At 39.1% G+C, this 14,355-nt stretch overlaps 1 protein-coding gene across 1 annotated transcript; it reads right to left on the reverse strand.

Annotated features, from left to right (window-relative positions):
* Nucleotides 1-360: 360 nt before the first annotated feature.
* slc51a (solute carrier family 51 subunit alpha) lies at nucleotides 361-12,849 on the reverse strand. The gene is made up of 8 exons (XM_041813652.1): nucleotides 12,576-12,849; nucleotides 7,832-7,983; nucleotides 7,660-7,733; nucleotides 7,266-7,424; nucleotides 4,144-4,255; nucleotides 1,066-1,212; nucleotides 762-867; nucleotides 361-636 (listed from the first exon to the last, which is right to left on the reverse strand). Exons 1-8 carry the CDS (start codon nucleotides 12,649-12,651, stop codon nucleotides 497-499), a joined length of 966 nt encoding a protein of 321 aa, XP_041669586.1. The 5' UTR covers nucleotides 12,652-12,849; the 3' UTR covers nucleotides 361-496.
* Between the last annotated feature and the right edge of the window lie 1,506 nt (nucleotides 12,850-14,355).

Below are 14,355 nucleotides of genomic sequence, written 5' to 3' on the forward strand. Positions count from 1 at the left end.
TTCCATTTTCCAATCCATCATTTTCCCATTCTCAGATTTTCCCCTCATGATGTCATGTAGGGAGTTATCCCCACCCCAAGATTCCATCGGCCCTCCCCTCTTGGAAGAAAATTTCCGCCCTCTTCTCCTGATCCACCTTTCAAAAGTGTCAGTTGTCTACAGAGATGTAGTGTAGTTCCAAAAACATACAATATATTATCTTCTACAACAGGTTACATGGTTTGCATGCAATTATGAGCCAGTAAAAAAAACCTGCAAAATAAAGACAATTTTGACAAAAATCCTTAAAAGTGTATTTATTTGTAAATATACTGTACATTATATTCAGTGAGGTTTTAATAAAAACAACATGCATTTACATATAATTCATAATTGTATTTATTTATATATAATCTCATAATCAAATACATGTGGGGAATAAAAATGACACACTCTCGCTCACACGCACACACACACACACTTATAAACAAACACACTCAGTATTCAAGCTGCAGCCTCACGGCACCGGAGCCATTTTTGTGTTTTCATTGTCATCTTGTTCTTCTTCAGGTAAAGGGTCGTACTGTCGGCGGTATAGCAGACGTGTCACCAGTGTGATGATGAACATCTCCAGGATCAAAAGTTGCTGACTCATCACTGCACAGACAAGTGAAAACAAAGATCAGCTGCATAAAGAGGCATTTGGACGGACTGACTCAGTGTCGGTCAAACAGATAAGACATAGATGAACAGATTGGTTGCACTGGTAGTCATTGACTCACTGTATCCTCTAGCAGCAGCAGAGAAGGGTGGAGCACATGCTATGGTTCCATTTAAGGCCAAGATGTTGATGATGGCTGTTTGAAGCTGGCTCAGGATCAGCACCAACTATAAACACATGTACACTGTTTAACCTCTTTTGGAAAATACTGTAAAAAATCTTATGACAGCCCTATAAGCTGACAGGTTATTAGACATGTGTGCTCAGAAAGCCATATAGAGTTGATTGTAGCCCATCATGCTATGTACAGTATGAACAGCTGTTTACATGCCCAGCAGTGTTTTACACGTGTGTTTAAGGCTTACCTGGTACATGGCGTACTTGGGGATGATCTTGAGTGTGCGCAGGGCAGTCTTCAGGTGCATGAACATGATCGCCACGGGCCACAGCGCTATGATTGTCAGGACGCCCACAAAGGGGTTGATCCATATGGCAGATCCGGTAATGTTCAACTGAAATAAAGTCACATTTATTAGAGTCTGGTTAGCGAAGGCAAAAAGGACAACTTCTTAGAGCTTGGACAAAACACACAAGTAAAAGTACAGCTTACAGTGTTTTTTTTCCTTCTGAAAGGAGTCCAGAATGTATTTTGATTCTTTTGCTCAACTTTTTCTTCTATTGTTCTCTTCACACAAAGTACCATTATTCTCCTTTCTATTGTTACACTAGACTGTGGCTTTAACAGATGTGGAAGTATTGACTCATGATTATTTTATGCAGGTGTGTCATGACTTCTTGTTGCCTGAAGCGGAGATATAAGAGACCATCATTCCAGCAACAGGATTAAAAAACTCAAGACTGAATAAACATGGCTTATTTGTCTGTGAACTTTTTGAAAAAGAAAGTTTGGATACACAAAGGCATAAATAAATAGCATGTTAATAGTAAATGCATCTATTTACAGTGACTATAAAAAGTACTCACCACGTTGGATGTTTTACCCTTTTATTGATTTTATAAATTAATCATGGTCATTAAAATTACACTTTTTAACCAAAAAATACAAAAATTAAACACTCTAAAGTCCCCGTAAAGTAGTAAAAAATCTTTATTTTAGGTTTACCGTATGGCAGGCCACTGTGGCTGATCAGCTGCCTGGCTGTGTTCCAGAGCAGAGAGACAGAAGTAGGGGATTACATTTACTGTGTTCTGGCACAAATCTCTCTTTTTGATGACCCGTAGCCCACTGTGGCTGATAGAGTTTGGAAATTTCCCTCACAATGAACAAAAGCACAACATGTAGCTGGCTGGTAACTTTCAGTAAAGGCACTGACATCAGCTAGATTAACTGATTTTATATCGTTGTAGCGTTAGGGGGGCGGGGGAATGTAGTGGTTTTAATTACTATATTTCTTTCTGGAACTACATAAATGGCATTGTTCGGCAGGATTTGAACCTGTGCGGGGATCCTGCAGACAACGCCATTTATGTAGTTCCAGAAATGGTTCTGAAAATAAGAGACCTGTGTCCATATCTTAGCGTAGCAGTGTCAAAGTTTGTTATGAGATTGTATTAGATGAACAAAGGTTGATCAGTGAGATTATCTATGGGGTTCAAGTCGGGCGACTGTGATGGCCATTGTAGAATCTTCCAGGACTGCTCCTGCAACTAGGCCTTGAAGTAAGTAATAATTTGAAGCATGCTCTGAGATTTTTTCTGTTGGATGGTCCAATGGCAACCAAGCTTCAGTTTCCTCACAGACGGCATGACGATACTTCAATGAATCCATCTGTCCTTCCACACACTGCAGCTTTCCAGTGCCAGAGGATGTAAAGCAGCCTCAGAGAATTACAGAGCCACTGCCATGCTTAACTGTGGGCACAGTGTTCTTTTCAGCATATGCTACATTCTTCTTTTTCCAGACATACCGCTGATCCATCATGCCAGAAAGTTACAGTTTTGTTTCATCGCTCCACAGAACAGAATCCCAAAACCTCTGTGGCTTATCTGTATGATTTTGAGCACACTGGAGCCGACCTCTTTGTGCCTTTGGGTCAGTACGTCTTAGAGTTCTGGCATGGAAACTGTCTACATTCAGTACTGTACTCACTGAAACTTCAGTCTCCGTTGCCACCATGTTTTGCTGGAGGTCTTTAGCAGTTGCCTGAGGGTTTTTCCCAGCCTGCCTTCTCAGATATCTGGTCGCAGCCATTGATAGCTTCCTTTTTCTACCCCATCCAGGTAGTGGAACCACTGTTCCTGTAACTTTGAACTTGTGAACTATGCTGCAAACGGCGTCTCTAGCAACATTCAGGGCCTTCTTTTTGTATCCTGTTTCTTGTTTGCGAAGGCCAATGATCTCTTATCTTTTTGGACCAGTCCATCATTCTCATTTCATGTGTTTTAGCTCAAGCAAACCTGGTGCAACTAATGAAGCCCTTGATTAGTTTCACTAGGTGTGCTTGAAACAACACTGGTTTTGCATATTTGAGCTGCTGTGAGGGATTCTGTTGCATTTTCATTTGGGTCTGTGGAAACAGCTTAAAGCAGTAGTTACATTGAGCTATTTCAATAGCTTTTGTTTGATTTGTTCATTGCAAAAAGCTGAAAGTCTATTTTCACAATAAGCCTGATATGCAACAGGGGTTGAATGATTTTGATTGCAACTGTAGGAGGCATCAGTTTTGATTCAGTGGGTTTCATAATTTATCCAGAAAATTCTGAAGCAAGTGAAACTAACTTGAGTTTTTTCTTCAAAAAGTGAAAAAATTCCTGCTTGTTTCCATATAACAAAAGATAAAGTCACACAATAGAAAATGACTTATTTCAGAGCAGAAGCACAGAAATTACTGTAACAAACTGTAACTATGAAGGCAAAAACTGTGGTGTTTTACTTTGTACATTTTGATTTATTGTGGTAACTTCCGGTTTCCGGAGTCACTTCTGCTGGCTGCTAACTTTACTTTGTGTTCCCTGAGGCATCCCCCCCCCCGGGTGCTGTGGAGAGATCACACCTGCAGCGAGTTCTCATCAAGAGGGACTACTTAAGATCGGCTGCAGCTCTCCACCAGCGCCTGAGTTTTGTCTACCTTCCCTTGCGGTAAACCTCTGCTCCAGGCTCACACGTTCTCTCAAGAAACCTTCAGAGAAGTCTTCAGAGTTTATTGTTAGATCTTTTGATGTATTTCCAGTGTTTGTGTTTTTGTGGACCTGCTCTAACGTGCCTCCTCCTTTTCTTCCAGTGCCTCACTCCCCGCTCACTGCAGCCAGCTTCAGCACTCTCTTCCCCCTTGGACTCTTGGACTCTTTTTCCCTGATTACTTACCTGTGCAATAAACCTGTTAAAACTGCTTCTCCGCCTCCACATCCTGGGTTCAACATCACAAATCACACAACAAAAACACAGGAAAGTGCCATTAGTTATTTCCATGTAAGTGACTCACATCAGCCAAGTCAAAAGTCCCATTGGTCCAGAGAACGATGGAGAGGATGGTGAAGACCGGTTTCAGGAGAGCAAACTGGAAGGAGCCGAGTTTGAGCAGGAAGAGGGAGCGCCTGTAGTTTGGAACAGACAACAAAAGGTTACAGAAGGTGATGGCGACAGAAAATTAAAAACAATTAAAAGTCCTTTGAAGGATTTTCCATTTCCTTGAATTGCCACTGATAATTACCACAGGATGTTTTGTACGGTTTAGAGTCATGGTCACATCTCTAGTGATGCTGGCATAAGCAATAACAACATTGATAACCCCAATAAAAATCATTCAGATATCTTATAAACTCAAGTGTTTCCACACATGAAGGTTGTTGACAGGAAACTGCACACTAAGGCAGAGAACAGAGGACTGAGTTTGTTTTATCTTGGCAGTCATCCTCATCCTCATCAGTGGGAACATTATAGATAAAAGGATTTTCCACCTGTAGTGCACAGCGTAAGAAGTAGGCACATCTGTTTATCGTTGCCTGATGATAGAATGCAGATCATAGTGTAGAGTTTACCTGCTACAGATGCCCAAACACAACAAATGGAACAATGTAGGGAGGATTTTAACAGGAAGAATGAACAATAAACAATGATTTATGAGGAAAGGGAGGCCAATCTTAAGTCAAATTATAGGGGGAATGTTAAGATCGAAGCCAACAACATGATATAATCCACAAACCCATCTTCTGAAAGAGTTGAACAGCCAACAGTGTGTTCACCCTGCACTCAGAGTACTAAATGTTACACTTTATCCTGTGTCCAGACTATCTGTGAGGTTACATAATCCTCAAACAGGCCAACAACCTCCTTGCACGTGGCTGTCAAATCAAATATAATGTGATTGTAACCTGTTGGAAAAGAAGAGGAACTGTTTTTAAACGCATTGCAACATAGCCCAGATAACGCCTCAGGAAAGTAGGGATTATCTGTATTTGGAAAATGTAGTTTCATCACAGCTGTGTGTGTTTCTCATTAAAGATGCTGAATATTGTTGCTGTCTGGTTTGTGCTTACTGTTAGGTTGTACACTTATGGGTAATTAGGTGACCAAGAGGGATTCCCCTTCACTTTTTTCAATTTTGTATTTTTAGTACATTTCTTAAAAATGATGAACTGAAATATCACATTTGCACAAGTATTCAAACCCTTTGCAAAAACACTAAGAATGTAGCTCAGGTTCCTCCCATTTCTCTTCATCTTTGCTGGGATGTTTCAACACCTTGAGTCCACCTGTGGTAAATGGCATGATTTGGAAAGGCACCTCTCCATAGAAGGCCTCACAGCTGACAATGATATCAGAGCAAAAACTAAGCCATGAGGTCAAAGGAACTGCATGCAGAGCTGCAGAGCTCAGAGACAGAATGGTTGCAAGGCACAGATCAGAGGAAGGCTAAAAAAAAGTTCTGCTGCATTGAAGGTTCCCAAGAGCACAGTGGCCTCTATAATTCTCAAATGGAAGAAGTTCGGCACAACCAGGACTCTTCCAAGAGCTGGTCACATGGCCAAAATGAGGGGAGAAGGGCCTTAGTAAGAGCGGTGACCAAAAAAATGGTCACTTTGACTGAGCTCCAAAAATCCTGTGTGGAGATGGGACAAAGTTCCATCTCCACACAGGATCTAGAGGTGTGGGCTTTTACAAATCAAGGTGGACTCCAATCAAGGCGTAGTAAACATCTCAGCAAAGACCAAGAGAAATGGGAGGAACCTGAGCCAAATTTCAAGGTTTTTTGTGTGGGGTCTGAATGCTTGTGTAAATCTGTCAGTTTTTTATTTTTAACTAATTTACATAAAAATCTAAAATTCAGCTTTCATTTTGTCATGATGTGAAACCGAGTGTGGATTAATGGGAATAACATGGATTTTTTTCCACTGTAGCATCAAGCTTTAAAATATAATTTAAAAAAAAAGTGGATCTGAATACTCTGACTGGCTAGAGTACAGGTCCTTCATGTTAACAGAGGGGCCTGGGTCAAATAACAACATCTAAATAAATGACACATTTTTCTGTCTGTTGTTTTATTTAGTTTTTTAAGTAATTAAAAAAGTGTAATGCCATGATTGATAGTTGTTTGCACCAGTAAGGCTCGGGCAGGGATGTGTGCACAGATTAAGAAGAGTAAAAAAAACTGTGTGTGGTAATATAACAGACTGGTAGAGTTGCAATCTTTGGCTGACTAACATCATGACAAATACATCTGTAGGGGTATGATTGGTGCAACGAATATTGCAGCTGTTACAGGTCAGAGGTTATCATTCCTGCCTAAATGTCAAACCAAATGCCTGCATAGTACCAGCTTTTACTTTATGCTCTGGAAAAGCCAGAACTGCACTGTGAAATTACTCAGACACTTACCCTTGTCCTTGACTCTGTTAACCACTAGAAAAGACTTTAACGATTCCTTATGTAACAAACTCTGCTTCCAATCAGCTCTAAAACGTGCTTTTTATTGGGGAATTTATTTGATTATTTCGTGAAAAAAGACTTTAAAAATAAAACAAATAAACAAGAAAGGCTTAACACTTCCTGTTCAGAAGTGGGCGTGTAAAGATGAGAAAAAGAAAGGTAAAAAAAGCAAATTTTGGTAATTATACAAAAAACAAAGTTGGCTTTTCCACCCTACCTTCAGTTTTTTGTGCAAAGCTAAGCAAATCTAATTCACCACTGGCTGAGGTCTTAAATTTAAAGAAAATATGAGGCTGGTGAATCGGTGAATTTCAAAAAGTCGTCACTATGACAATCTCTTACTTTGCAGCAAAATGACTGATAAAAGAGTAAAATTATATAAGTATGCGGTAGCAAAACATACCTCATGTTTCAGTGTCAATGTTTTGTACTCCTGCCTGTACAGCTGATACAAAACATCTCAAAATTTACTATCTGCAACCTAAAACATTGGCTTTCATACCAAAGTTAATAGGATCCAGTTGCTAAATCCACACACAGAATGGATCCTGCTGTCAAATGAAACACATGCCTCTGCTTAGAGCTCCTCAGGAGCTACTAACACCCAGGGTTTTGTGGAAATCTGTATTGTTATATAAATGCCTGAAAAAATACAGCATATCAGGAGTGTTCACCCACCGTGTGATAGCAACATGTGGAAGGCATGGGCAGCAGCAGCAGCACGGCCCTGTGCTGATCCTTAGAGTATGTTTCCCTGCTCGCTTCAAGAAGGCCTCATCACCCCCAACCTCCTCCAGCATCAGGATCAGGAACTTGAACACCACGATGGAAAAGTAACTACAGAAACACCAAGGAGATATTAAACTAAGAAGGACAGTTAAGAGGGGAAGGATCAGTAGAGAAATAAAATATCAAAACCATCAGCTCCCAATTACACACCACTATAACTATTCTCTTTAAACCCACAAAGAAGGTATGAAATTCAAGTTTCACTCTCATTTTTACAGAGAGGCACTGTGTCTAATACAACTCATAAAGAAACCAAGAGAGAAGCAGACAGAGGGAGACCCACCAGGCAGAGAACATATCAGTAAACATGGTAGCTTTGGGGATCCACATTCCCATACATGACATGGTACCAATCACCTGAAACCAACAGCAGAGAGAAGAATCCCCATATTAAGACAACACCAAAGTGAAAACCTATATATTTTTTGTGACCATATCCTCAGTATTATTCTTACCGGTGCTGCCCCATTCACCCAGATGATAACACTCTTCTTATTGTTGGGCACTTTCCTATAGATGTAGATACACTCTTCTATGTAGATCAGCATAGACATGGCAGCCATGAAGGTGAGGACGGAGTACAGAATGATGCCGAAGATGTCCAACTCTGGAAGGAGGGAGGAGAAATGACAAACTAGCTTCATAGTTTCTAAAATCCACAAGTTAATTCTGCATAAATCAACCCCACAATATCACTGACCAGTATACATTGTGGAAAATTTGCATTTGGCTTTGTTTAATGTTTGCATGTGCAAGGAAACTGACTGTTGGATTAAAAATGGTCTTGAATGATTGACGTTAATGGGGTGTTGTGTGTTTCTGTTGCTGGACTTTCATCAAATCCATTGCCATGTGTCGTGAGGAGTGGGCCAAAATACCTGGGACAGGTGCAGAAGTCTCATTAAAAGTTACAGAAATCTCTTGATTATAGTGATTGACTCAAAAGGTTGTGCAGCAAAATATTAAGTTAAAGGTAACAGGCCAGTTTCATTTTTTTGTTCTTTTACATGATTCTGTTGAACCACAATTTTAAAAAATGTCTGATTCTCTTCAGCTATTTTTCAGTACATTTTTTATCTATTATTACTTTTGTCAGTTTCCACTTATCTCAGTGATAATTGTGAGCTTTTCTTTCGTTAACAAAAGGGTACCTACAATTTGGTCCATGTGTCGGCCCTGTGGTAATTTCTTGGCGTCCTACGATGCCAATAAACTGATGCACGATTGTATTTGTGTGTCACTGACATAGTGCAGAATGATACAAAGATGACGCTGAGGCAATATGAATGACAGCTGCAATAGAGAAAATCAAATGCAGACTCTTCCTCTGGCTTGCATGTTGACAAAAAGTTGGAAAAAGTTTTTTGTTTTTGGTCAAAGATCAAAGATGACGATCTTATTTCCCACATGAACCAGTGTTGACCGTTTTACAAGTTCTCCTGAAAATAAATCCATCCATGTTGGTGGGATGAAAGACAGTAAATACTGACAGCAGTTTATAAAGTTAAAGGCACATGTGGTCCCAAACTCAAGCAGATTTTTTTAGACAAAGAAACGAAAGGAAAACAAAGAGTGGGAGGTAAGGTTGGGGGAATTGTTTCAGTATGCCCCCCTGTAACTGTAAGTGCTCTGTCAATCTGAGTCATTTATTTCCTGGTATCCAGAGTCATTAGCAGTAATCGCTGGCCCACAGAAGAACAAGCATCCGACCACTCAGACAAGGCCTCTTTATTGGATGACTGATAAGATGTTTACTTTGTCCTCATGCTGAATTTCGTTACGAATTGTTTATAAATTTTAACAATAATATTTTGCAACTTCTTCTTTATATGAAACTATCTGTAGCCTTTTTGAGTTCTGTCTTTTCTACTCCCCATCATCTGGAGGCTTTTGTAGCCACATGTGCAAATAATCAGCTTTATGTAATAAAATGGAGATAAACAAAGCCTTTTAATTTACAAAATGTTCAAGATGATACTTATGAGACTTTCAGAAATGTTCCTGTCACATAAACTCACCAGCCACTTTATTAGGTACACCTCACTAGTACTTAGTTGGACCCTAGTTTTAGCCTTCAGAACTGTCTTAGTTTTTTTTTGTGGCATAGTTTCAACAAGGTGTTGGAAAAATTCCTCAGATATTTTGGTCCATATTGACATGATAGCATCACACAGTTGCTGCAGATTTATCAGCTGCACATCCGTGATGCAAATCTCCAGTTCCACCTCATCCCAAAGGTGCTCTAGTGGATTGACATCTGTTCACTGTGGAGGCCACTGGAGTACAGAGAACTTGTCGTCATGTTTGAGATGACCTGAGCTTTGTGACATGGTGTATTATCCACATTTTTTTAGCATAATATGTGACTTTTAAATGCAATTCAACAGGTGTACCTAATAAAGTGGCTGCAGAGAGTATATAGTCCAAATTATTCATGTTTGAAACATTCAAAAAGATCAGCTCACATTTTGAAAGACATTATAAATAAAAATGTCTTTAGTTTCTTATTTTTAAGAACTGAGACCAATTTTGAAATATTAGACTTTGATACGTAAATTTCTAATAACGACATTAAAATGATTTTAAGACAGCCTACAGCAATCAAACACCATGCTGTTGTTTATTCAGTTGACATAATACATCTATGATATAAAAAACAATCATTATATGGGAAATCCCCTGAAATTTGTGCTTTTTACAGTCATACTTTTGAAAAAAAAAAAAAAAGTAAAGCTACATCTAATAATGGACAAGTCAAACCTTTGAAAACAAGCTTTTTTCGCCTCAGACAGTAATATTTAACAACTACTATGCGTTTCTTTTTCACTCAAAGTCTCCATAAGATATACTGAAATGATTAATCAACAATAAAGAAATTCTAAAATGGTCTAACACATTAGGGTATTACATTTTTTTGTTTTTCCAGTTAGCACCCCGTACTTAATCAAAACGACAAGCACGATATGCAGACAGTGAAGTACACTTGGTATGAAATTAAGTTTTATTTTGGTAAGAAGTGTCAACTTTGTTTTTTCAGCCTGTCAGTCAGATGTTTATCTTCCAGAAACTAGAGTCCCAGTAACAAGACTAGACCAGTATAAGCACCTTTAAATTTGTATTGCAACATGCATTGTCTTTTCTGAATACTTTTTTATAAATAGGCAGGTCTTAAGGGTGGCTCATGGTTATGTCATTGCACCTCGTGAACAGAGGCTGCTCCCCTGAGGCAGACACTGAGGTTCAAACCCTGCACTTTTCCTGCACGTCATTCCCTGCTCTCTCTCTCAGTCCAGCTAACAACTCGATCTACGGTCCTACTTAAAGTCCCTGTAAAGTGATTAAAAAAATATGGTATTTTATGTGTGTTGTATGACATTCCACTTTGTTATGAACCACCACCCAAAATTTTAATCATTAAAAAAATCTCTTAGTTTATGAAATTAAGCTTGAAAATCACAAAAAAAAATTAGACAGTAAGGGGATGGTGTGGGTGTGCCGGATGAATTAGCTGAAGCCACGCCCACACATTTTTAAAAATGCTTCTGATCAAAGCTCAGCTGTCTAGTTCTGTGCCAGAGCAGAGAGACGAGAGCTGGGGATTAGATTATTGTTTTGTGCCACAGATCTCTCTGTTATGATACTTTTAATGACCGCTGTGGCTGATAGATTTGGAAAATTTACCTTACAATGAATAAAAATATAGCATGTTGCAGCGACATAAGCTAACAACAGACTGTACTGGTCTTTAAAGAAAAGCTTAAACACCCCCAGATAAATCTTAGAAGAAAGGAAGTATGTGAGTTCTATTGCATAGTGCCTATAAAAAGCTTACTCACTCCTGTTAAAATGCCTTTTGTTCTTTGGATGGATTTGCAGTGTTCAAAAAAGTCCAACAGCAGTCTCATCAGACCATAATGCATTTTGCCACATACTTTTGGGAGAATTGATGTGTGGTTTTCCCAAATTTAGCCATGCTGACAGCCATAAGAACATTAGAATACAAGAAGAAAAGGAACACCAGACCCAGAGTACATCATGTTTGGGGAGTATCATGCTTTGAGGCTGTTTTTCTTCTACAAGGTGGAGGAGAATATAGACACATTACCAGTCAGTTTGGCACAAAACATTTAGGTATCTCCTAGGAAGGCGAAATCTTCAAAGGGATGCCTTCATCAGAAGATAAAGGTTTTTTTTGCTGCCCTGGCCAGAGTCCAGACCTTAATCCTGCTAAAAATCTGCGGGGTGACCTGAAGAGGGCTGAGCACAGGAAATGCCCTCATAATCTGAAAGATTTGGAGCGCTTTTAAAAAAAGGGGGTAAATTTTGCCAAGCGGAGACCGGCTCCGCTGATAGACTCCAACCTAGAAAAACTGAACACTGTAACAAAATCAGAAGGTGCTTCAAAAAATTTATAAACATAGGATTGTGTTCATTCATGCTGCCAGGTTAAACCCTTATGGCTCCATTTGTTTAACTCTTACTGTTTTAAATGTTTCTCTCCATTAAAACTATTCTTTTTTATTTTTTAAGGTATCTTCACTCAGACTATTTTTGCTGTCGTTCAGTGTAATGAAAATCAAGCTTTGTAGAATAATAATGGGGAAATTTAACATTTGGTTTAGTTATGAAAGATCCAAACCCATTTCCAAGAAGTTCACATCAAAATCCCAGCATCCTCAGATGTGGACGTCACATTTTGGACTCCTTGATTTTATTACTCTTAACTTTGCTGATCTTAGAACTGTGAGCTCTATGAGTGGTGGTGGGATGGATAATCCAACAGTAATAACCCCAGTGAGGTGGATAAGCTTGATAATTATTTTAAATTCAGCCACTTAAACACTATAATAATATGGTGCTTGATATGTAAAGAAGAGGATTAGGTCCACTAAAAAAAGTCTGAATTCTGACTTTTTACTCACACGTGAAAAAAACTTGCGTCACAATATTTTTTTTCAGTGGCCCTAATCCTCTTCTGTATGCGATGAGAGTTGGATTTGGTGAATTTTCAGCCCATAATGAGGCTGGAGGATCACTTGATGCAATAGAGACCACCAACCTACACTACTACAGCCTCCCAGGAGCACCCAGATTTCGGTCGAGGGACGCAAAGAAATCCACCAAGACCTAATTAATCAAAGACAGATCACCAGTCTCGTTTCTCTTTTGATAAAACTTTGAGAAGTTCGGTCTACTCACTGAGGATGATGTCGATGGCGAGAGGAGGCGGCTGCTTGCAGCTCGGGTCAATAGTTGGTATGGATCCATTAGTCATGCTGGCTGGCTGCTGTCGGTGGGTCTTCACAAATAAAACTTTCTGCTGGTTACGCTCACAGACGCTCGGTGGGTAAAAGTCGATGTCCGCGCTGCTTCTCCTCTCCACAGATCTGTAGGACGTCCTGAGAGTTTCCACAGAAGGATATCTCCCCACAGGACACCCCAAACACTTGTTGCAATCCCAGAACCCGCCTCCTCCCCGCTGTTAGAGGACGGTGATTATTTGTCGAATCACCGCAGGCTGGGTAATTGACGTAAAAACGTGCCTAGTTGGATGTCATGCAGTCAGAGGGGAAACGAAAGAATCTGGCGTGTTTCCCTTCCTCTGTGATTACTGTGTTTCTGCGGTAGTAAATGAAGTCTAAACAGTGTTGGAGAGCTGCTCAAAGCAAACATAGACTAAGTCTTACCTCTCAGATGTTAATTTGCCAATTTATTACATTATGGTAAACGCAGTTGTTTTTTTTTCCACTCCTTGCAAGAGTTTTGGGGGCTATAATTTAAGATACTTTCTTTGATATTTCTTACTGAAGTCCTAATTCAGATAGTGCTACATCTTCATCACAGGGGGGCTTTAAAGTGAAAAGATATTAAATGCTTTTGTTAAAATTTACTAAATCACAAGACTGGATATGACAGGATAATACAATCAACAATACAGCACAATATGATGTGATACAATAGGAGATATGACTTGATACGATACAGTGTGCTATTGGGCACAATTTGCTTTGATGGGGTATGGTAATGCGGCATGATAGGACATTAAAAAATTCAGTATGATAAAATAAATGGTGAGCTACACATCACTACCTGGCACAACCTGGCTATAAGTTACAATACTTCAACGTGAGTCAAGAGCATTAAAAGATATATAAGATGATGGGTTATTAAGATACAGTCTATGGTATAATCTATTATACAACCATGGCATGGCATAATGACAACATGATGAGACGACACAATATGATACAATGTGATTTAACATGTCTAGACACCGTACAACATAATACAATACATCACAGTCTGCACTAATGCTGTAGAATATGACATGATACAATATGATGTGATAATGATGTTAAACAATACAACCCATGATCTGATACAGCATGTAATGGCATGGCAAGGCAAGACACGACCTGAGATGATATTAAACAGCATTACATAATTAGAGATAGTACAATGCAGCATGGCACTGCATGGTAAGCAATGACCTGACTTGACATTAGACGACATGGTACGATCACAGCTCCTTTACAGCCTAGCATGCTACGGCAAGACATGGCACAACACAACATGAGATAATAAAATATGATACAACACAGTCTATGACACAAACAACATGGCACAGCAGGGATATACACTATTCAATATGTTATCATATGTCGTACAATATGATACAATGCAAAACGAACTGCAAGATATCCTTTGTAGGTTTCTTTATGATACCACAGCACAGCACCATACAATATTAAATGGTATGATAGGATAAATATGAATCGACAATATATGATGCATTATAATACAACACAGTTTGATACAATATAAAATTATACACAATATGAAACAGTAAAATATGAAACATGATAAGACATAAGATACTATAGGATACTATATGATATATGAAATGATACAATATAATATAGTGTGATATATATGACATTATATGGTATGATATGGTGACATAGATTCGATGAAATGA

This window comes from Cheilinus undulatus, linkage group 19 (genome assembly GCF_018320785.1).
Source record: "Cheilinus undulatus linkage group 19, ASM1832078v1, whole genome shotgun sequence".
Taxonomy (NCBI): domain Eukaryota; kingdom Metazoa; phylum Chordata; class Actinopteri; order Labriformes; family Labridae; genus Cheilinus; species Cheilinus undulatus.